Below are 24,127 nucleotides of genomic sequence, written 5' to 3' on the forward strand. Positions count from 1 at the left end.
TACGTAATATCCAGTGTTTAACAGGGCTCTCTCCGTCACTTACTCCATACAATCGTAGTTCTAATTTCATTTGAATACTAAGCAACCAAAGTCCATGAAATTTTGCAGAAATATTATAGAAACTAATGTCTGTGCCTGTGGTGTTTTAGATTTTTCTAAAAATTTGTAGTTTTAAAATTACAGGGGCTCAAAGATTTGTATGTGAATTTTTAAGACCGCGTAACTTTGAAACGAATATTTTAACAAAAATCTGGAAAACCACGGGCATAGATATTAGTTTCTAGAATATGTCTGCAAAATTTCATGGACTTTGGTTGCTTAATATTCAAATGAAATGGGAACTACGATTGTATGGAGTAAGTGATGGAGAGAGCCCTGTTAAGCCTGACCATTTATTTAATGTACCAATAATTTCAGCTCGATTTTGCTTCCTTAAAATCATAAAATATAACAGTTGAGTTTTTTATTATACTTAGTTAAAACGAACCGGTTAATGGTCGTGGAAATATTTTGGAGGTGCTTGAATTAAACCGAACGTTTATAAGTTAGTTTTCTTGCATTACCTGCGTAGGTATGCTAATGGATTAAGTGTATCGAGATAATACTTCCCCGTTTTATTTTTAAATTAAAACCTATTTAAATATACATTATATTATACCACTGAAATAAAAAAAAAAATCGTTAAAAAAATCCTTAGGTATGGCAGTCCAACCGGTAGGCCCAATTTTTTCAAGCACTTCCACATTTCCCACATCCATCAGGGATTTTAATAAACAAGGCCCGAAAACTACTTTGTTCAAAAACTAATTTATTTAATTGGCATAATATTCCCACGATCTTGCTGTTATATTTTAAAATCTTCAGTAAATTCCATTAATTTTAAACAAAGAACACATAATTAACTAATTAAAAGCGAACAATGTTTGTTTTCGTTAACGTTAACTTTTGTCAATTCGCTGCATTTCATAACTATGATACTATTTATTGTTTATCAGCCAACAGATTTGCGAGCTCGTCGCAAATGTCACTTATGTCTCAAAACTTCAACATTATCGTGTCGTCGTGCAACAACGTGCCCTTCCCGCAAGCGTCTTGGAATGCGATGGGCGTTGGCGTGGCTCAGGTGCACAGGCCGGAGTTGTCCACCAACGAACGAGCCAACACGTCAGCGGCCGCGATATCACTCACTTTGCCTTCGAAATGTCCTCTGACGTGGAACATGAACTCCGCTTTACCGGCGAACTCTTGTCGACACATGAGGCAGAGGTGATGGGCGTGCGTGTGCTGTCTCTCAGGCGCGTAGTGAGTGTGCCCGTGTGTAAAGTACGCCCCGCCTCCACCCTCGTTGACGACGGTCGCAGTGGAGACTGAAGCTGTGGCTATACCGTGACCGTTCAGTATCTGCTGGTTCTGATTGTGGTGGTGCAGTAGCTGGAGCTTCTCCTGGTTTGTGAGGTGGACTTTTTCCTGCTGAAAATTTAAGTTTGATTTAATATCATACTGCGCTATCAAAATTTTCTTTTAAATCCATTTGTTCATCATGGACTAATTATTATCAGGTAAATCCAACTATCGAAACACCTAACACAATCTAGACTCTTTTATTTTTCAGGAGACAGTTGGCGGGTAAGTACCTATGCGCACTCCACTCCTCCTTCATAATAAACACCTCCTTCACAGTTTAGGTGACCAAGACACTATCAGAAGTTTTTATTGTAAAATTACCTGATGTTGCGTGGCCTGTTGCATCTTGTCCTGCAGTAGTTTGTTGTCTGGCAAGTGGGACTTGGCGTGCGCGCTCCACTCGTCCCTGGTGGCGAACAGTCTTCCGCACAGCTCACACGACCAGGACACTACCATGCCAGCAGTCGCTGCCGCCACTGCTGCGCTCGCTGCACTTGTGTGGACCAGGTTTGTGTTCTAGAAAATACGACCAGATTTTGTTGTTTTTACATTTTACTTTTCAAGCCCTATAAGTTTGTGATAAAAATAAGACTTAAACGTAATACTTATTTTATTTTTAACTTTATAAGGAGGCCCCGAACACTGTAGGAAATCAGGTAGGTACTAAACTAGATTTTAACTAGATAAAGTATTCCGAAACTTGTCTGTTAAGTCTGAAATAAAGTGAAGCGACAGTAATATAAAAAAAAACCAGATTGGTGTGTTGATTTTTTGATATAATTATGACTTGAGTGCTACTGTATAGTATAGGCTTCTATCTTCTATTTTTATTTTACTTTTTATAAGGTATGGTTGATCGCATTATCAACCGCAAACCTAATATGCAAGAATCAATCAGTCAATGGGACTTACCGTAAAGTTGTGTCCAGGTACCTGGCAGACCTGGATTGGCTGCTGGTGGGGATGTTGCTGCTGTTGTTGCTGTTGTTGTTGTTGTTGTTGCTGCTGTTGTTGTTGCTGCTGCTGCTGCTGTTGCTGCGCCACTGCTGCTATTTCCGCTTGACTCGGTTTTGTGTCTTCTTGTTTCGTAAGCTGCGGTTTTACGTCGTCTAATTTCAATGCTGCAAAGAAGGTAATTAATTAAAGCTTAATAACTTATTAACTTAAAATTATGTCAGAAACTATCGATATAAGGATCATTAAGCATATATTATAAAACTTGATGCTTGCGACTTCATCCACGTTAATTTAAGTTTTTAAAAATCCCTAGGGAACTCTTCGATTTTCCGGGATAAAAAGAAGCCTTCATCTGTGTCCGGGATGCAAGCTATCTCTGTAATAAATTTAATCAAAATCAGTTAAATGGATGGGCTGTGAAAAGCTAGCAGACAGGCAGTAGGTGTAGTTAATACAGATTGACATACTCGAAGCTTTTTAACTTTACAGAAGACACGTATAGGTTTATTTTTCCATAACTTGTGACATAATTTTTTAAGATACTCTACAGTTGTACCATTATCACAAACTAAATAATAGTATAGTCCACTTCTGTTAGTGAATCACTTTTAGAATAAGTGAACTACTAAGGTGAAAAGCACGGAAAATCAAAATGTAGGTAAACTAATCGTCATAAAATAACGTGAAAGTAAATAAAACGTACGAGGTATAGTAATAGTCCGTTTACCAAGAGGTGCTATGTTTGACGGCGTTATGTGTTTTAATTTATTCATATGCAGCACTAATTTGTCTCTCCTTGCAAATGCCTTATTACATACTTCACAAACGTAGGGCTTTTCTCCTGCAAAATAAAATCACTTTCAATAAATACGCTAGGTTTGTGAGATTATGATACTAGCACTTTTATAAGTTACGCGATATATCTGCGCAGAAATCTTATTTTTGAATGGCGCGAAATATCTCAGCCAATCGTAGCGCGCGTCCGTACACTATTGGTTGTTGCTAGCGCGTTATATTTCGTACGCGCGATTTATGAAGAGATAGCACGAGTCTCTGTTGTTCTTGTATTTAAAATCGTAGTATCAAGCGATAAGGTTTATATTTCATTGGTATACATTCGGGTTTAGTCGACGTTAGGTTGCGCTTTTCTGCGCAAACGAATTTTTCCGATGCAACTTATAAAAGTGGCAGTAGGAAGGTAGATACTGTAATACGGATTTATTAGATTTTTCAAAATTACGAATATAATACCTGTGTGTATCCTCATATGTATAGTTAATTTATCTTTACGAGCCAATCCTTTTCCGCATACCGTGCATTCAAATGCTTTGTTTCCTAAAAACAATATAATTTTTAATGACAAATTAAAAAATACAGTTGTGTTCAATTAACTAAGGATGGTAACCATCGTAAAATTTAGACTTAGTAGTAGTACCTACTTTAAAACTTTATTGCAACAAAACAGTAGTAATAAAGTAATCATACTTATTTGAAAATAAAAAAAAAGCAGCCTTACCACTAAAGCGATCTTTTGTAGGCAACCCAAGAGATATTTTAAACTTCAAAAAATTAAGAGTAACTTATCGCGTGTAAACCCATGTTTTTCATACGATCCGATTTCCAATTAAAAAAAATGTAGCGGAAAAGCTTTGTTTTTTTTTTCAGTCTTAGTAAAGTGCATAACATGATTGGGCTGGAAAAAAGTATGTTTACCTTCATTAGTAGAGCTAGTAGGTTTGATAGTAGGATGTTTCCTGATAGTGGTGCCTTGGAGTGCTTTAAGCCGGGTCCCTGGGTGCATCGATCCGCCTTCCGCATATGGTTCCGTGAATGGTATCAGGTTTGGTCTCGGTATATTGTTTGTTACCTCAGGTGACCTATTAAAATGACATGAACCGTATAATTTTAAACTAGTGCTAGTACCTTAGTTTTTAAGGTTTTTAGTAGTTTTTTTCAAGTTTTCCTCTACTCCTGCTGCTACGCTGTCTCTAATGTTCCCCTTTCTACTCAAGTCAAAAATAAGGCCAATTTGTTAATGACTAACTTCGGTAACCAACCGAACTGACATGATTCGGTGACAGACACCAGAGATGATATTGACACCACATCGCACTTTTTACCCAGCTACTGGTGACTTTTCATAATGTATAACTAAATAATTAAATACTGAGATACAAAATTGCCGTAAAGGATCAAGGTTACGATCTTCAGCAATGAAACGTCACCACACCAAACGCCTAGGGACACATAATTTGCTATCAAAAGAGAGAGTAGAGTCATGTCTTATCATAAGTGGCATATGATGGCCTATATGAAATAACATTTCATTTCAAAGTTTTTAGGTCTAGACTCTACCTAAAAACCTTGAACATGATTTATCTAGAACTTACCAATTACCAAGACTTTGCAACACCCGCACTCCACCTTCAAAGCCCATTCCAACATCATCTGGAACAGTGAACGTAGAGTCAGGGCCACCTGTGCTCGAGCTGACTTGGGGCACCTTTATTGGAGAGTTGATGGTTGCGTAGTGATGTTGCGTTGAGCTGACAGTGGGAGGAGATGGGTGACCTGGGTGAGTATTGGTTTGAGCCTGCTGTAATAGGAAAACAACTTGTTTAGTGAGACAGTTGCGTTGGTTGCGTGTTGCATAAAATGCTTTTAATTTGTTTCAAGAGCAAAAGCTAAGCATGGTGCATAGCTAAAAGTCAATTCTTGTATTTCTCCCGTACAACTAATTTGTCGTTTCCCTTGAAAAAGATTTTCTTGAAGTTTGAAGGGGAAGGAGATACATAAACATATAAAAAAAAACTTGCTCCTTCTGACTGACTGGTCTATCAATGCACAGCCTAAACAACTGGGGTTAGAAACTAGAAATTTTCATAGTGGGTTCCTTTTATGATGTAAGAAGAAAGCATTTCCCGAAATTCCACCCATAAGGGGGTTAAATAAGGGATCAGCAATCACAGGGATCGCAAAACAAATTCAGTCTGAAGTTGCATGATGGTTTGCTCAGGTCATAGATAGGTCCACATACCCGACCGAGATTTGTTTTTGACTATTTTTTGACTTTTGACCGATGCGCATTTAAAGTTAGATTAGACTATGTACTTGTTTTGCGCACACTATATTATGTATTTCACTAGGATTTTTAGTATACAAGGTATTTAAAACCACTCACTTGCATTTCCTGATGATGTCGCGAGGTGTTATTAGAATTATTAGTTTGCTGTTGTTGATGGTGTTGTTGCTGCTGCTGCTGTTGTTGTTGTTGCTGCACCTGTTGTTGTTGCTGTTGTTGTTGTTGCTGCTGCTGTTGTTGTTGTTGTTGTTGTTGTTGTTGCTGCTGCTGTTGTTGTTGCACCTGTTGTTGTTGCACCTGTTGCTGTTGTTGTTGTTGTTGTTGCTGCTGTTGTTGCTGCTGCTGCTGCTGCTGTTGTTGTTCACGCCTGGCAGCAGCAGCAGCTTGGGCCATATGTTGTTGTACAGCCACATGTGCCTCCAGGTACGCTGTTTTTTGAGCTTCCGTCATTTTATCCATGTTGACCGTGCCATCCTGTATAAAGGAACATTACGATAAGGTTCAAAATATTTGTCAGACAAATACTGACTGTTTGAGCTCCAGTCAATGCTCCAGTTAATAGTTTAGGTTAATAGCATTTTTGCTTTAGTGAAAAAATACTTTTCCATGATATCATATTATAATTGGGAACTATAAATTCCTTAGAGTCTTCGCGAAAATTTTATAGCCCAGGAAAAGAATAGACTGAGACATAAAAAAAATAATAGCTTTTGCTCTTCCGTAATTTTTTCCGCGAATTGCCAGTCTCGACTGCGGATTACTTTCCGTCGCCTTCAATGAGTGTCTTTGATGCGGTCGGCGGGAAGGGAGGCGCCCCCTAGTGCATTCACCCCGCGGAAAGTGAGAACGTCCCCCTCTGTCGACTTTCATTCCGTAACACGAATGTGAACGCCCTATGCTTAATTGCCCAAATTCGGCAAGGGGTGGGTTCAACGACCGCCGGATGTAGGGAAACGGACGTTGACGTGCGGGATTTCCACGTGGAATAGTGGGAAATTGCTCTATTTATTGATTGATGCTTTTTGTACCAAACTATCTGACTTTATTTTCTTTTTTCTTTTGTATTTAGACTACCTGAAAGCCTAAAGATGGATCGGAGGCTTTACTGATTTTTTGGAGTTATGTGCATTAAAAAAAATCACTCTCTTTAGCGGTGCAGGAAAAGATCGGGACGAAACCTGCATGCCTGAGAGCTCTCCACAGTGTTCTCAAAGGTCTGTAAAGTTGCAAATCCGCACTTGGCCAGCGTTGTGGACTATGACCAAACCCTTCTCATACTGAGAGGAGACCCGTGTTCTATAGTGAGCCGGCGATGGGTCACTCATGATGATAACAAAATTAACTGACTTGATTTAATTTTTATTTTTATTAAGACTGCAATATCTTTAATGCACATGGCTTCATATGGCTATTTGATTTTTTTTTTAAAAGAACAATCACAAGTTTTATCTAGACCGCAGATTCTCAAAATGAAGGTATATTTACGTATGATACAAATTGTTGACTGACACTAGCAATTCCAGTAACCATTGATGTCGAAACATATGGCTGTAGTGTATTAAATTCTCGAAATTCCATCTTAAAAGATGTAAAGTAGGCTCTACACTCACGGCGCGAAGTCGCGCCGTGAATATATGCCGCGATCCACGCGTAAACTGTGTCCCTTCACACTCGCAAGTTTTGTTCGTGACGTTGACGATGCGTTCACGTTCGCGCCGCAAACCCTTTGTCGCAGACCAAAAACCGACACTGATCGGGGAAAGGCGCGAAGCGCGAACGCGAAGGCATGAACAACATCTACACTCGTGATTCGCAGTTGTCGCGGGCTTTCGCGGCCGTTCGCGCCGCGAGTGTAGAACCGGCTTTAGAACCATTCAAATTAGCATTTCTTGTTTTGTCAGTGTCGCCTACGTTACTATAGGTTTTATTTTTCCTATCGGCGGCGTCTTTTTAATTCATTTTAATTTCCTTCCTTCATAATCTCATAAAAGTGTGACACCGCATTATCAGGAACACTCCAATGATCTGTACTCGCGTTTCCATTGTTTGTCGAAGGCCCCTCGAAGATAAGGGACGAGGGTCGATCGCGGGGGCCTTATCACTTCTGCACTGATTAAAAACAAACCCACGTACATACTGGGGAACGGAACAGGGGTGGAATGAGTGCTTTCGAATTTGAATATCAAACTGAATATTTTCGATCTATGGCACGGACATTTTAATAATTCTTTTGATGACGGAATTTCTCTTCCTTCCATAATTTGTAATTGGATTGGATTTCTTATAGGGCACTTGTATTATAAAGTAATATGAATTACTAGATGATGCCCGCGATTTCGTCTGCGTGGATTAAGCTTTTCAAAAATCCCGTGGGAACTCTTTGATTTTCCGGGATAAAAAGTAGCCTATGTCCTTCCTCGGGTGTAGGCTATCTCTGTACTAAAGTTCGTCATAATTAGTAAAATGGATAGGCAGTGAAAACCTAGCAGACAGACAGACACACTTTCGCATTATTTATAATATTAGTATTGTTGGATATTGTTGCATTCTAAACTTGAATAGTTACGCTAGGACCTTTGATATAAAACACAAGGTCATTCACCTTCACGTGGGTGAAGGTACCTATGTATACACTCAAGGTAATAAGTACTAAATAAAACATAGGTAAAAAAACTTACTCCGAAATAAACTTCCGCAAACAAAAGCTCCATTGCGGAAAATAATAACACGTCACAAAAATATCCTAATCATAAACCACGTCATTTGGTTGATGTAGTATATCTGCGCTACCGTCAAAGGTTAAAACTGTGTGTATAATAAAATGCCTATGAAGGTTGAAGTCATGGTTAAGACGGGCACCCTCTGTGGTATCTATCTAGTAAGTGCAGGCTACGCTAGGCCGATCGATTACACTTTCCCTTCGGAATGCACCTGAAGGTAAGGGGGATAGTTGCGTGCCGTGCTTATATTATTATTATGTTTGGACTAGGAATGTGATTTCATTTTTACCCTAAAATTACGAGAAGGAAGGAAAACTAAATAGAAATGAGTCATTATTTTTAGCTTTGTGAAACGTGTAGAAACTATAATTTTATTTTTATTTTGCTGTGATTCCGTCCGAGTGAGTCCGATTTTTAATATATGTATATTTTTTATCTTAAGCTATTTAGTGTAAATTTTTAGCTTTTTAGTGGTACCTAGGATATCCATTCACTAGCAAAACTTTCCAAATTCACATGGCTTAGAAGTTCAGTATCTTGCAGCATCAGGATTGAATATTGGGACTTGGAATTCAACACCAAAGTCATGCATTTACAATATTATTTCACCACGAACAGTTCCTGAATCTCTACGGTTTAGGAGTGCTGTACCCTGCATCATCAGATTTGAGGAGTTCGAACTTGAAGTATAATCACGAAGCCGTTGCTTGATATTGAAAATATTAATTCAGCATCAGAAATTCCCGAATCCTCACGGCTTAGGAGTTCAATACCTTGAAGCATCAGGATCGAAGAGCTAGGATCCGAAATGCAATGATGTAGAATATGTTTGGTACCTAAAATAATATTGCACCATTTGCAGTTCCTGAATGTGCTGTACTCTGAGAGTAGACTCTCTGTAGAGTTGAGGAGTTCGGACTTGAAGTTCAAACACAAAGTCGTTGCCTGATAGCTATTAATTCACTATGAACATTTCCTGAACTTAAAAACTTAAGCGGGCAGTAGGCACCCTGCAGCATCAAGATTAAGCAGTTGGATCCAGAAATTTTAATGGGAGCACCATGGAAACTTCTGCAGTTCAATAAAAAAATATTTGCAAATCATGTATCATCAGCTAACGTTGCAAGTTGCCACCATGGCCGTAATGTGACGTCGATCAACGTCATTGAATATTATGTTTAGGAACAAGATGGCGTAGTTTACTAGAGAGCGGTTTTCCGCTTTTAGCACCGTAACATCCCTTCCTTCATTTCCATGACTGCCGACTTCACAGCGCTGAACAGTTCGCGAAGTTTTTTCAATAGTGGTGCAGAATAAGAGCTGAATTTTATAGCATAAGTATATTATATTGTTTACAGACTATTAGAATACCCAGTTAACAAAAGTCAACAAGAAAATAAAAAAAAAACGTATTTAAAAACTAAAATGGCTGTTGTGTAGCTAAAGTAATGCGGTGATGAAACTTTCACGGGAACATGTGATTGACTCATGGAGTGTATATAGGAGAAATCTTACGTAAAAGTAAGTATTATTAATCGAACATAGAAACTGTAAAACCTTCACTCACATTAATAGGAAGTCGGTTAACAATTCAAGGGTAACGCAGTCTCTGTAAGTACATACTTATTTCAGAGATTGTTTCTCCCTTTTCTCGGAAGGGGTGTTAGGGGTCTTTCATGCTGACTAAAGCTTCTACGAAATGTAAGCGATTTTTCTCTTTTTCCGATTAAAAACCTTGTAATTTAGATATTAATTAATTTTAAGTTAAAATGTTGTTCTTAAAAATAAACGAAACCGTTATTTTGTTTTAAATTTTTTTATCGCTTATCTTTTTGTTGAGTAGCATAATTTCCGAATACAACATATTGTTATCAGCTGAAACTTCAATGGTTTATACTTATGTCTTTACACGTAGGTACTAACTTTAGTAGATCAATATTGTTATTTTTAGTGAGTTGTTGTAATTATAATAATAATATTATAATTATAATATAAGTAATAAAGTTTCTTTATTAATAATGTAAAACCCAAAAAATATACAGAAATAAAATAAAAACCCAATAAAACCCAAAATTTAGTAGGTAGTACTACGATTAAATAAGGAAAATTACAGGACACAAATGAAAATCCTGTCCTGGACATTAAGTGAATCATTGGCTTATAAAATGATTCGGAGTGTGTTCATCCACCGCTGTTTAAACTTTTAAGTGAACGAATTTAAGTTACTCATATTTCACATTTTAGCTGCTGCTTTATTGAGAGTAAATTAGTAACGTTTATTGAAAAGACGGGGCACAAAGAAAAAGAAATGAAATATTTCCATAAATATTTATTTGCATCACACAACTAGGCACTATCAAAATTGGTATCTCTGCCAATTTACGAGTAGCCAAGTAATAAACATTGTAACAGCCTGCATTGGAATTTGTGTATAAAGTTGCTAAGTAGAGAAGGTTCAGGTACGCAGGCTGTATACAGTGAGCCTATTTTGATCATCCATCACATTAGCGGGGAAGGCTGAAGCGCTGATGCTCAGGGTGTAGCACCCCCCGGTGGAGGGAGGCGTAGTAGGAATATCCTTCACCCCGCTAGGTCAGGGTTAACGGTGCCCCCGAGCCGGGTGCCTACCTTCGACCTTGCTACTTGCTCCCTATGCGTGTACTGCACAGTGCACAGCCCTTGCATGACTTATGTTGCACTCTACAGCTCTTACAGTCGCAACTTGAGTCTCTTAAGAATTTTATGTTGATATTTTTGTTTCAAGAGTTCTACAATCTGATTTTGATTGTAAGTAAAATTACGTGAAAACTGGTTTTGAATGTCAGTAAAATAAGTTTTATTATATTGTAGTTTGGTGAATCGTGACTATTCGGAAGGTATTGATTTACCTACTTACATATTAGATATATGCATACGTCGGATAACAGAGCAGTATTTAATAATTTTGTTGGTTCAAATGTTTTATAGATGTTCATGTTTTAGATTTCTTAACCAAGTTACATAAAGTTTCCTCTGGAAAAACTAAAACGCTTGCACGTCTTAATGCTGTATTGTTTAACGTTAATTTTCAAAATGTGTTTGCAATAGTTAAGTAGAGGAAACATTTTTTTCAACAACTATAATGTCTTCAATACTTATTTACAAATAATAATGTAGATAAGTATTAGCTCATGCCCGTGACTTCGTCTTGTTGATTTAGTTAAAAAACGCGTAGGAACTACGTAATTTTATCGGATAACAATGTTTTAAATGTCTACGTACAAGCTATCTCTGTGCCAAATTTTGTCAAGATAAGTTTAGCAGTTGAGTCGTCAAAAGGTAGGTACGTATAAAGACACAGTTTCCCATTTATAATATTGCAATGAAATAAAGTATCTACGGGTTGTACCTAGTATTGATTAATAATAAAAATCTAAATAAGTATATGTATTTATCTTTATAATGTTATCAATGCCTACAATAAATATAATATCAACCAATGAGATTTGGTTAAATACTAAGAAATCAATAGATGCATCGAATAAAATAATGTGATGATATGTATCTTCCGATAAAATAAGGACATTATAGAACGTTAAAAATAAATCGTAGATAAAATCTACTTTCTGTAAAGTCATCAATAATGAAGTGCCCGAAAACAAAGAGTTAAAACGGACATGCGTATCCAATATTCAAATTCCCAAGTGGCACATAACATACAACCTAGTGTTTCGATGACAACCTTATGACTATCCCATTAGGGTGGATAATTCACGGTCTTGGAAGACGAAACTTGCGTTACTCGATAAAGGTTCGCGCTACGGGTTTTATTGGGTTGGAAATCGTTTGTCGTTGTTTTGTGACTTGTAAAGACTTGGGTGTTGAAAATTGTACGTTATTTGGTTGAGTATAAGGTTGCGATTTGGTCGTGTTTACGTTTGGGGTGTTGGGTCGATATAGCCGGGCGCGCGCGGTCGATAGAGGGGCGCGGGCCGCCCTAGCGCCGCGACGCGGACGGCCGTGCATCGCCGCCGCCCGCCCGCCGCGTGCCAACACACAAGCTACATTGTACCTTTGACGTTTAGCGAGCATTTTTGCCGACACCATGATTTACATGTTTATTGCGTACCTTTGTCAAGGAAACAAAGCAATGCCGTTCAAAGGCATACATTTTTAGATTAATCGTTGAGCTTTTTATAGATAAATACCTCGATCTCTATATCATTAATTGTGATTACATAGCTATATTCAATTTTAATAAGCTACATTTGGGGTTTTCAGGTTGTCAAGAGACGGTATCAATTTAGATAGCATATGCCTAACCTAAAACTAACTGTAGGCTTTTCACCAAGAAAAAAGAATCGGGGTCGAGAGAAATTCAGTGATGTAATTAAACGCAGTGACCTAGGTAGGTAGGTATGTTTATACCTTTACACTGTCGGAATTAGTTCTGACTAGCTAAGTACTAAAAATAATTCTCCAAGTCTCGCATAAAACTGCTTTGAATATTATAGGTACACCACATAAAACAATTTTTTCGCTGAGGAAACATGATTCCACATTTTTTGTAACCATATTTGTAATAACAAATATATTTAGCTAAAAATGTATCAATTTGCGTCATTTATTCACTATCAATTTATCAGAGATAATAATATCTAGCTATCAGTCCTGAATTTTCCTGTAGGTAGAAACAGTTTTTGCTGGCCTACTTATTATCTCGATAATTGCAATTAGGTACATGTAATCAAGTTTGTTATCTTTTATTTAGAACACATTTTGTTTTAGTTAATACTAGCTGATGCCCGCAGCTTCGCCTGCGGCAGCGTTCGCGAGAATCGTTAACGTACGGCAGTTTTTTCGACGCCTTACTCCACAATTTTCACTACCACGAAAAATCCTATCTATTTTCCGGGATAAAATATAGCCTATACGGATTCGGAAGAATCCCTCTAAGTAATGGTAAAAGAAATTTTGAAATCGGTCCATTTTTGAGCCTATTCAATACAAACATACAAAAATACAAAGGTTTCCTCTTTATAATATTAGTATAGATATAATATGTAGTATGTACCTATGTCACGTCCACATGCTTGGTTCAAACTTAGAAAATAATTTGACGGAAAAGCTAAAATTTACAACACGAGCCTAGACATACCTACCTAAAAGTGACTGACCTAAAATGTGAAGTCAACGTGACAATCCTGATAGCGCAGTTCCTTAGAAGTGAGTCAGAGTTGAGGTAGGTTTGACGCTATTCGAAAAGTTGTTCGAGCCTGGTCATACAGCGTTCGCAGATTTTCTTACGTCAATGTCTAATGGATATGCGGATTGAGCTGAAAGTTGATAGTAGAAGCGACGATTCTCATGGACGCATCTTAGTTCCTCAATAAAGAGTCCGTGTTGAGGCAACTTTGTCGCCATTCGTGATCGACCCTAGCCATAAAGCGTTAGTAGATCTTATTCCTCCAATATTTAATGGATTCATTGACTAACCTGAAAATTGATAGTAGAAGTGACGATCCTCATAGACTCGGCGTAGTTCCTCAGCACTGAGTCCGTGTTGAGGCAGCTTTGTCGCCATTCGTAAAGTTGTTCGAGCCTAGTCACACAGCGTTCGCAGATCTTCTTCGGCAGGAAGTCGTCCTTCGATATCTGCTGGATATACAGAGAACAATGAATTCTAAGCAGTAATTCGCAAAAGAATTTTTCAGAATATGTCCTAAAAATAATATTAATGTTCGTCGTAGTAACTAAAGATTCATGAATTTTTAAACTGAGCGATTACCAAGTGACCTCGACGACCGGATCGAAGAGTTTAGAATATAATTAAATAAGTAGGGGTCAGTAAAAAAATCTTTGAGGCACAGAGATGGAAGCAAAGTAAACATCTCATCTGGTTAATAGCGTTGAATTTCGTTAAAATTCTTATTGGACGATACACAAGTACAAAAGGATTCATGCAACTTAATATGCAGACTGCCTATATGTTGTATTTTTTATTCGGGAAACTACAAAATATATTTCCCTGGAGGCAACTCAATAATCGCGCGCGGAGCAATCGACTCTGCATAAAAATTTAGTACGTTATTTTACTACGAAATGCGTCAAAATTTGATTTTGAATTTCGTATTTTGTAATTTTTTTCGGAGGTGTTTTGTTTACTATCCTGTTTACTTTTACATACGTACTTGTGTTACAAAACGTAATTTTTTTAAATCTCTATTATTTTTTTGGGTTATTGTCCACTCAATGCCATCGTAACTTTAATTTATGTATCTATCTACTTTAAAGTGGAGAATGGCATATCTACCTAGATTTTCTCTATAATGTGAGACTCGCACTAAAAAAGGATTTTGTGAAATTTCAACGCAAACCTTTAAAAAAACTAAATCCACGGATAAAGTCGCAAATCTTAATATAGCTAATACCTAAGTAATAGATACTTACAAGTACCTAACAACTTAACAAACTTAGATTATAAAAATTGTAATAATATACCTAGTGCTTAGGTGTAAGAAATGAAAATATTGTATTAATTCAGTTAGGATTTCAAAAGCGGTTCAACAGATTTCTATATTTTTAGTAAAGTATTTAATAGATAGCCATTGTACTTTTACATCGATTTATTTACAATAGTTTGTTCATACATTACTTTTTCCCCCATATAGCTAGTTCCTCAAATAATAGTACAATAGAAAGTTCGGACGATATCACCAACGACATAACAACAAAATCAACAAATTACACAGTCGTTTAACTATAGCGTGTTACATGACGTTAATCCGTAGAACGAACTCACTTGTGGATAGGGCAAGTAGGAAGATGTATGGATTGGGTTTACGCCACGTGCTATCCTTAATCTCTTGAAGCTTTACTATTTGAGCATGATTTAAATATAAACTTTATATCGTTGACAATAGAGTCGCTTTTTGAAAACTACAAGTGAATGTAGTTGGTCTATTGACAGAGTTCTTAAAGGGAAATTGTATTTGCTTCGGATAAATTGAACTGTGAAGTACCTACTGCTTAAGGTAAGATGACGCAAAAGGGTAGGTACTTGTGTTACTTTTTGGTATTAAATCCAACTTTAAATAAAATAAAATTATTGGAAAGAAAATTGGATAGGTAGGTACTTAAACAAGTAACTTAAAAAGTACTCAGAAACCCCGAATGCGGCCTGCATCATCAGGTCTAGGGTTAATAAGTGAAAATTATAGCCAGTGTTACTTGGGATGACGTAATGATTGTAACGACACCCACCCAAATCTATTTAGCCCTTTAAAAGTTATGGTGGAATAAATAAACTCACAACGGAAAACTTTACACTCCTTTTTTGGGCAGTCGTGTAAAAATACTTGAAATGTGTTCAATATATTTTATGCTAGGTTGTATAAAATGCGCCTTTGACGCCATAACGCCTGCAACTGACCTTTGTTACAGTCTAATGTAGCATTTAGCACCTTTGGTTACAAATGGATAAGCTTTAAAGCTTTAAAATGCAGATTGAGCATGGCCATTACGTATCAAAATTATTCGTAGTAAAAAACTTTCAATAAAAGAAAAAATGAAATATTTTGAACAAAACATTTAATAAAAGATTACATTTCTTTTGCAATCTCCTCCAAAGGTTCAACAGGTATCGTGTAAACCGTATTTATTGCCCCGCAATCCGAGTTAGTTTCGTAGCGCGTAGAGCGCATGCGTCTACGAGTTACGGCACTACGTCTCTGTACAGTCTACATCACTAACTGCACTCGCCTTGCCTCGGAGACCTGTTTATTTACTGTTATACTTATTTACCTTACAGTCTTGTATAGCTATATTATTCTTAGTGAATCAATACGGTAATAGAGGTGAAAGCCTGAAAGGTGACGAAATGTGAACAAACGCATTGCGGGATAGCAAGCGATTAGATTCTATCTTTACTTTGAGATACTGTTGTATTATATACTCGTTCTTATTCGCCATTATCTAAATATTTATGTGATTGAGTAAGTGGCGGCATTTTACCAGTATGTAAAGCTCACTAAAGCAGGGAATACTGTAATACCAATTTTTTTGCCCGTAGACCTATAATGTAGTGATTGAATTAGTAGAGAAAAGTAGTGGAGTAAAAGCTCCTTATAGTGGGAAAACAGGTCCGGAGATTATAGAGGTATGATACCTACTTATTTGCCATGCAATCTATACAAGCATATGTAGAGATTGAGCAGGTAAGGCGAGGCAGGTATGCGTAGTGGGGTAAAGGCTCACCATAGTGGGCAAACAGGTCCGGAGTTTGAACAGTATCTGCCGCTGTTCGGACTCCTTGTCGAATATGTGCAGGCGAGGCCCGCTCTTGAGCGAGCAGAGCCGGCAGAGGTCGGTGAACGCGGTGAAGTTCAGGTCCTCGGGCTCGGTCATCGCGAAGCACCTGATGAGGAGGTCGAGGAGGCAGGAGTTGTCCATGTATACGGCGGTGGTTGTCGGGTGGCGGGAGACGTCAACGCATGTCGCGGTACTCGGGGAGGCGTCGCGCCGCCGCTGCGTTCGGGGGGCACTGGGCCCTGCGCTCCCGGGCGGAGGCACCCCCCGGCGCCCCCTCGGCACCCCCCGGACACCCCCGCCCGCACCACACGCGGGGGTGGCTCGGACGCGCCGGAAAATGCGTGCCAGTTTTCCCGTCTGCAATTGCCGATTGTATTGATTATGACGTCTTAATTTATATTGATGTTGTAATGAAAAGGAAGGAGAATGTATTTGATATGGCTTTGATGAAATCGCGGCGGGGTGCCTCGTTTATATGAAATAGACTTAATTTCCACTAAGTATAATGAAACTGTAATAGTTTGTCTAGGCCCTGGAAATCGGAAATGAAACGAAATAAGTAGCTTTTGGGCGATTGAGTTTGCTTGATCAAGAACCTAGGAATGTAGAAATTTGTCCAATGATGAAAATATGTGATTTTAAAACACTGGTCAAGTGCGGTTCGGACTCGCACACGAAGAGTTCCGTATAAGATACTATTACCATGCACTTTTTAAATTTTTATAATGTGCAAGGCGGCTATTTTGGTAGTCATCTTGGTTTGTGAGATACAGAGAGACGGACAGATGGACGGACAGAAAGATGAACAGCGGAGGCATAGTAATAGGGCCCCATTGGCGCCTTTTCAGTACGGAAATCTAAAAATGTATTTGGCATGGCTTTGAGGCTTTCACGACGGGTTACTTCATTCTATGAGTTAAAAGAGTAATGTGCTATCGAATATAATGAGGTTAATGGATCGAAGTACGTAATCATGTTGACGCATATTGTGTTTATCGAGCTAATGGTGGAAGTTTTCCTAGAGCGAGCGGAAATTTACTCAGTATTTGTTGAGATTATGTAGGTAATATAATACCTGGACACTATTGTCCAATATGGCTTAAAAGGAGATTAATAAATATACCTAATCTCTTATAATATTTGAACGCTTCTAAAAATAGTCTTATTTATAAATTATTAGGTAGGTACTATTTTTAAACCGTATAGCCATGTAATATTATGTCCAAGACGTTAGAATTTTAGTAAAGGTTTTGCGTATCGCAATGCCTTCCGAGCATAGTTACACAGAACCAAGAATCAGTTTATTATGATAAAGTTTCCATGAATCGAAAGCCCACAAGCGCATCGATTCACATAACAATGGAACGCAATGAGGTTATAAAGCGAAGAGCTACGAAATACGCGTAGTTCGTAGCAGTCGTAGGACATAGAGCTGATAAAAAAGTCGATCGTTGTCAATATTTTTCTTACAGGTAGGCCAAATTGTGGCATTTTTGTTATATTATTATCAAGACTATCATAACTATATAATAACTAGATGACGCCCGCATGAATTTAGGTTTTCAAAAAATATGTGCAACCTATATTTGTATCTTTTTTCGAATCGATTCAACAGATGTGCCTTGAAAAGGTAACAAGAGACAGACACACTTTCGCATAAGTGCCAAATAGGTAACAAGTCGCTTCAAAAATTATAGTCTATCAATTAATTTTAATCTACATTTTTATACAAAGACAAATAAAAAATGACAGGAATATATCAAATCGATTTTTCAATTTTTCCTTCAATGATTGATTATTTACAACGATATTTTTAATGCAATAAACTAAAAATTTCAAGGAAACCTTTGTAAAATCCCATTGTAAGTTGGACGAACAAGACGAAAACCAAACGGCATATTTACGAATTACTAAAGTGTAAAAAACACAGTAAAAAATGTCAATTGCGTCATCTGACTCCGATGCCGAATATCACTCCTTCTCGGAGAGAACGTTGGCGATCATAAAGCCAGAAGCGTACGAGGACGCTGAGGACATCGTGGATCATATACAAAACAATGGATTTCAGATTCTCGCTGTTAGTATACTTCTTTTGGCAGATTAGTCATCATCATCGTAAGTTCTCTTCAAATAAAGTTATCCATACTAATACTATAAATGTGAAAGTATGTCTGTCAGTCTGTCTGTCTGGCCGTGAAAAGGTAGCACCTTTTCACGGCCCAACAGTTTAACCGATTCTGACGATATTAGGTACGGGGTTAGCTTATATCCCGGGGACGGACATACGCTACTTTTTATCCCGGAAAATCAAAGAGTTCCCACCGAATTCCCAAAAACGCATCCCTGTAATCGACATAGGCAACTTTTTATCCCGGAAAATTACACATTAAATCCACGCGGACGAAGTCGCGGACATCCTCTAGCTAGTACTTAAAAGAGTGAGTAGCCACCCTTTAGGCAGGCCCGGCACCTTAGGCTGTATGATCACCCTCGTATTTGATATGATTGCAATCAAGCGCAAGCCTATGTAGTTATAAAAAAAGTTTAATTTAATAAAGCAGTAAAGTCTAGTCGTTGGCGTCATTTCCAAAATATTGCGAGAATATCTTTCATAGAATTTTATTTCTCTGTGGGATCGAATTTATTGTTTCATTCAAACGAGTTGTAAAATACAAACGACGCGTTGGAATATTGCTCGTTTATTACAGCGTGAATATTCGTACTTTTTGGATGCATCTTTTTAAATTGTGCCTTATTAGATAAAACGATCAGAACACTTTCGTCGTGTTTACTAAAGTTTAATTGAGTTTCATATTCAAATATAAGCTTGATAATCCACGATCTTTTTAAAATAGCAAACTATCTACACAGCACACAGCACTTTTTCCTCGCTAATAAACAATTCAATATACTACGCATATCTAAATAAAGGAACATGTCGCAAATTAGTTATCTAATTGAGTCCTTCAAATTTGCAGCTTTTACCAAAGTCAAGCGTCAACACTTTTATTCAACTGTAGGTTTTTACTGTCGGAATTTATTGATATGGAAATTCGAGCACAAATCTTGCATTGGTTGAGGTGAATTTTGCTAGGGTGGAAACGTTACAAGGTATAGCGGCGGAGTAGGTAAGGGTTGTGAGCTTGGATGCAAAATGCGCCTTAGATGAGAACGGGGCTTATTATTACAAGTCACGACCACTCGATATTTAAGCTGAGCTTTCTATGTTTACATCGTATTGTATTGACTATACTTAAACAAAAATAAAAATTAAATATTGTAATAACCTTACAATATTTTACGTAATTAGCGATTTAAAATTATCATAAATGAAACGTAAGCTCTATAGGTATATACATATTTTATTAACGACTAGCTTACGCCTGCGACTTTGTCCGCGTGGACTACACCGAACCCCTATTTTACGAATGTTACCTAGCGCATGTCTACCTTATACTCGCACCTCGTTATATGTGTCTGACCCGATCTGTCTAGTAGTTTGAGTTGTGCGTTAATCAGTCAGTCAGTCAGCTTTTCCTATCACACTAATATTATAAAGGCGAAAGTTTGTATGTGTGTGTGTGTGTGTGTGTATGTTTGTTACTCCTTCACGCAAAAACTACTGGACGGATTTGGCTAAAATTTGGAATGGAGATAGATAATATCCTGGATTAGCACATAGGCTACTTTTTATCCCGGAAAATCGAAGAGTTCCCACGGGATTTCGAAAAACCTAAATCCGCGCGGGCAAAGTCGCGGGCATCGGCTAGTTAGGTATATATTTTTATTTAGATTTCCCAATTCACTTTACCAATAGTCCGCAATCGCAAGTCGAGTGTTAAGCCGTAGAGGTCAGTATTGCAAAGAGAGGAATGAAAATTTAGAAGATAGTAACAAAATCATAGATCGATGGTGATATTGGAGGGTGCGGCAGTGTCCGCCGCGGCCGGCGGCGCGTGTGCTAGGGTTGAGAGGACCGTATGCAAAGTACATCGCGTTAGCCGAGAGCGAGGGCGCGTTCATTATTTAAAGTCACAGACAGCCCTTGTTAACGTAGGGCTGCCACCTTTGCTTTATTTAATACTCTTTTTTTAGGGTTCCGTACCTCAAATGGAAAAACGGAACCTTTGTAGGACACTGTTGTCAGTCTGTCCGTCTGTCGTGTCTGTCAAGAAAGCTTACAGGGTATTTTCCGTTGACCTAGAATCATGAAAGACAGGTACCTACCTCTTATAGCACAAGTAAAGGAAAAAATCCGAAAAACGTGAATTTGTGGTTAAATCACAAGAAAAAAATTAAAATGTTTTCATGAACAAATAATTAATATTTTCAACTTTAAAAGTGAGATAACTATATCTATCAAGTGGGTATCATAATATGAATGGGCTTTACCTGTACATTTTAAAACAGATTTTATTTATTTTTATGTATAATAATTTTTGGTTTATGTGCAAAATATCGGAAAAAATACGTACGGGTACCTACGGAATCCTCGGTGCCCGAGTCTGACTCGCACTTGGCCGGTTTTATTTTGCATGAATATATCTGAAGATCTGGAGAATGTCATAGGCTACCTTTTATCCCGTAAAATCGAAGAGTTCCCAGGTATTTGAAAAATGTAAATCCCAGCGGACGAAATCGCAGGCATCAGCCTGTTTGTAAAATAAAATAATAAAATGATTATAATAAAGTAGAGGCAGCCCTGTCACATTAGATCTTGAGCACCCCAGCATCGTGCGTCGGGGCGGTCACTGCTGTTATCTATGGAAACCATAAAAAAACTAATTACATATTCCCATTGACGTTTAGAGTGCTGCTGTCCACTAAAACTTTGAATTTAATAATTTTGCAATTTATTTAGCTTTTGATCTTTGAAGTACCTGGTGGTGACTGTTATTACATGATATTCGAAGTACTTACACCACCCCATAGGTACTTACGTTGAATCTACTTTTAAAACGAAGTAAAGGTACCTAGGTACTTATGTAAATTAAAATTCATATCTTATCTCTACCGATCTATCGTTAATTTTCTAGTAGGTACTAAGGGACTGATAACGATCTTAACGTAATCATTATAATGAAATGAGTCATAAGGTAAGCTAATGAATTATGTTTTATCTACCTACCTTCGTGCGTCATACAATTACAAAAATTGTGATGTTAACTTAATAAAAATAATTTTATTTTTATTCAGTTTTGAGGGACTTAGTAGGTACGTACTACGTAGGTACGTACGTATCTATTAGCTCGATACGAAAATATCTATACTTACTTAGTACTACTTCAGGGTTAATTGTCGATTTTGGTTACTTGTCCTTTGTCTTGTTGGATAATAACTTATCTTTTTGGATAACTTGTCTTTTTGGATAATAGATAGCCATGCTGTTGGAAAGAACAATAAAACTACGTGCAGAAGTAGGCCTTAGCTCCAGAGCTCTTTTCCTTGACACCAATTGTATCCTAATAGAAAAATGTTACCATGCAGAGAAGGGAGGTCCGCCTGACACCGGAGCAAGCGGCCGAGCTGTACAGGGGCCACTACGGCAAACATCACTTCCCGCACCTCGTGGCCCACATGTCCAGCGGGCCTATCATCGCGCTTGTCCTCGCTACGAGAAACTGCATAAACAAGTGGCGCACTCTGATGGGCCCAGCGAGGTAGCACGACTAAACCTACTTCTAGAAAATACTTATCTAATGATCTAGTTAGGTACTAGACCATGATAATTCATTTAAGACCGAAGCAAGCGGCCGGGTCTATTTCAGCGGGACTATGATCGCACTTTTACATTCTCGCTACGAGAAACTCATCCACGAGTACCTAGTATACACTGGCCTAGCGAGGTAGCACCCAAGTCCTAATCTACTTACTACTAGATATCTAATGACCATGGTTAGTTACTAACTACTAGGCCATGATAACGGTTTAACATGAAGTGAGCATCAAAGGAAAACATCGCTTCCACCTTCTCGTAGCCCACATATCCAGGGGACCTATAACAAGTGGTGCACTCTGATGGGCCTTGCGAGGTAGTACTATTAAACCTACAATACAATACTTATCTAATGATCTAGTTACCAGACCTTGATATTATAATAATAATCATTGAACACCGGAGCAAGCAGCCGAGCATCTTAAAAAAACTAAGTAATTTAGCGGGGGTCTATGATCGCACTTTTAGATTCAATCCTCGTAAAATCAAAGAAGATTCTGCCCTATGTATTTAGTTATGTTTGCTTCTGTCGTATTGTATAGAGTGGTGGAGGCGCAGGCCTACTGGCCGGACAGCCTGCGCGCGTGCTACGGGCGGCGCACCAAGTACGGCGACTACTTCAACGCGCTACATGGCAGCGAGAACCACGCCGAGGCCTTGCGGGAAATACACTTCTTCTTCCCCACCAGTCAGTATCAACCTGTTATTGAGTAAATTAATAAAATATATAGGTAAACTTCATCCACATGGATTTAGGTTTTTAAAAATCCCGTGGGACCACTTTGATTTTGCGGGGGAGAGGGGGGAATAGCGTCCACCCCTAGAATCCAAAGCTATCTCTGTACCGTCAAAATCGGATAAACCTCTAAGCCGCTAATATACTTACTAAGATACTTTTTCACTAATATAGGTACCTAATAATATGAATTTTGTAGTGTAAATAACTATTTGTAAAATAAATAAAACCCCGTGGAAGTGACGTTAGAAGTGCCTAGTAGGTATGTAATAATTAAGTCACAGTCATTTAGCTTATCATTTGTTTGTTGTTGTCTAGTGGTGGTGGGCCCGCTCCTGCGTCAATGGCAAATCAGCGACTACATCCAGAAGCACATCACGCCCACTCTCTCGCCGGCGCTGACCGCGCTCGCGCACGAGCGGCCCGCGGAGCCGCTGCTGTGGCTCGCGGAGCACCTGCGGCGACACAACCCCAACGAGCCCGAGCTGGCGCCGCAGCCCCGCGACCAGCGCGAGGAGGACAAGTGCCGCACGCCACTACCCTCGCAAGAGTCGCTCGCCAAATGAACTGTGTACCTACTTAGTAATAAGGTCTATTGACTTGAAGAAAATAAATAACAGCGCTCACTGCGCTGCCACTAAGTATTTCAAATGTTTCATTTTTAGCCTTCTTACGTGCTGAGCCATAGAAAAGCTTGGTTATAAAGTGCTCGACCTCAATCAGTGTGCCTACCTATTCGATCGCGTAAAAGTTAACTGCGTTTTGTATGGAATTGAAACAGCGCCATCTAGTGACAAGAAGATGGCGCTGTTTCAATTCCATACAAAACGCAGTTAACTTTTACGCGATCGAATAGGTTAAAAATCTCCCACTAGGCACACAGCTTGGTTACTCCCATGTGACTATATGAGGCAGAATCACTCGCCAAATGAGCAGTGCACCTACTTAGTAATAAGGTCTATTGACTAAAAAAACCCCACTCTAATTAATTATTTATTTCTTAACTTACTCATTAATAGAAAAGATTATTTTATACATTGCCCCAACCAGGAATCAACTCGGTTGTTTCCGTTTGACTAGGTACCCGTTTATGTGATTTAGGGACAAGATATGTGTGGGAGGGATATATTATGTGGACAAGATTACGTCCACTACAAAATAAATTGCTGGTCGTTGCGTTGCCATTTATTTCAGCATCATTCATTCCAATAGAAATCTTGTGA

The 24,127-nt window shown here is 38.3% G+C and overlaps 2 protein-coding genes across 4 annotated transcripts; one reads left to right on the plus strand and one right to left on the minus strand.

Moving 5' to 3' along the window:
- Nucleotides 1–730: 730 nt before the first annotated feature.
- On the minus strand, nt 731–16,661 carry LOC123869275 (mediator of RNA polymerase II transcription subunit 15). Of its 3 annotated transcripts, none has more exons than XM_045912116.1 (10): nt 16,399–16,661; nt 13,639–13,797; nt 5,543–5,917; nt 4,752–4,957; nt 4,075–4,238; nt 3,613–3,696; nt 3,065–3,202; nt 2,317–2,525; nt 1,726–1,920; nt 731–1,470 (listed from the first exon to the last, which is right to left on the minus strand). In XM_045912116.1, the coding sequence occupies exons 1-10, from the start codon at nt 16,591–16,593 to the stop codon at nt 1,120–1,122; spliced, it is 2,076 nt and encodes a 691-aa protein (XP_045768072.1). In that variant the 5' UTR covers nt 16,594–16,661; the 3' UTR covers nt 731–1,119. The 3 variants fall into 3 exon arrangements, with proteins under 3 accessions (XP_045768072.1, XP_045768073.1, XP_045768071.1); XM_045912117.1 differs by having other exon boundaries at nt 3,089–3,202; nt 13,639–13,800; XM_045912115.1 differs by having other exon boundaries at nt 13,639–13,800.
- Nucleotides 16,662–18,167: 1,506 nt separating this feature from the next.
- Nucleotides 18,168–23,512, plus strand: LOC123869276 (nucleoside diphosphate kinase homolog 5-like). Its single transcript, XM_045912118.1, has 4 exons — nt 18,168–18,529; nt 21,940–22,112; nt 22,711–22,856; nt 23,223–23,512. The coding sequence occupies exons 1-4, from the start codon at nt 18,389–18,391 to the stop codon at nt 23,468–23,470; spliced, it is 708 nt and encodes a 235-aa protein (XP_045768074.1). The 5' UTR covers nt 18,168–18,388; the 3' UTR covers nt 23,471–23,512.
- Nucleotides 23,513–24,127: the final 615 nt, after the last annotated feature.

The sequence above is a fragment of the Maniola jurtina genome, chromosome 11 (genome assembly GCF_905333055.1).
Source record: "Maniola jurtina chromosome 11, ilManJurt1.1, whole genome shotgun sequence".
NCBI lineage: Eukaryota > Metazoa > Arthropoda > Insecta > Lepidoptera > Nymphalidae > Maniola > Maniola jurtina.

What these genes read in the sequence shown, in the direction of transcription:
- LOC123869275 (XM_045912115.1), bottom strand. Translation starts at nt 16,593, where the DNA reads ATGGACAACTCCTGCCTCCTCGACCTCCTCATCAGGTGCTTCGCGATG. An exon ending in GACATCATCAGGAAATGCAA is followed by an intron (nt 4,958 to 5,542) that starts GTGAGTGGTTTT and finishes TTCCTATTACAG; the next exon opens with CAGGCTCAAACCAATACTCA. An exon ending in ACATATGAGGATACACACAG is followed by an intron (nt 3,203 to 3,612) that starts GTATTATATTCG and finishes TTTATTTTGCAG; the next exon opens with GAGAAAAGCCCTACGTTTGT.
- LOC123869276 (XM_045912118.1), top strand. Translation starts at nt 18,389, where the DNA reads ATGTCAATTGCGTCATCTGACTCCGATGCCGAATATCACTCCTTCTCG. An exon ending in ATGGATTTCAGATTCTCGCT is followed by an intron (nt 18,530 to 21,939) that starts GTTAGTATACTT and finishes GTTACCATGCAG; the next exon opens with AGAAGGGAGGTCCGCCTGAC. An exon ending in ACTCTGATGGGCCCAGCGAG is followed by an intron (nt 22,113 to 22,710) that starts GTAGCACGACTA and finishes CGTATTGTATAG; the next exon opens with AGTGGTGGAGGCGCAGGCCT.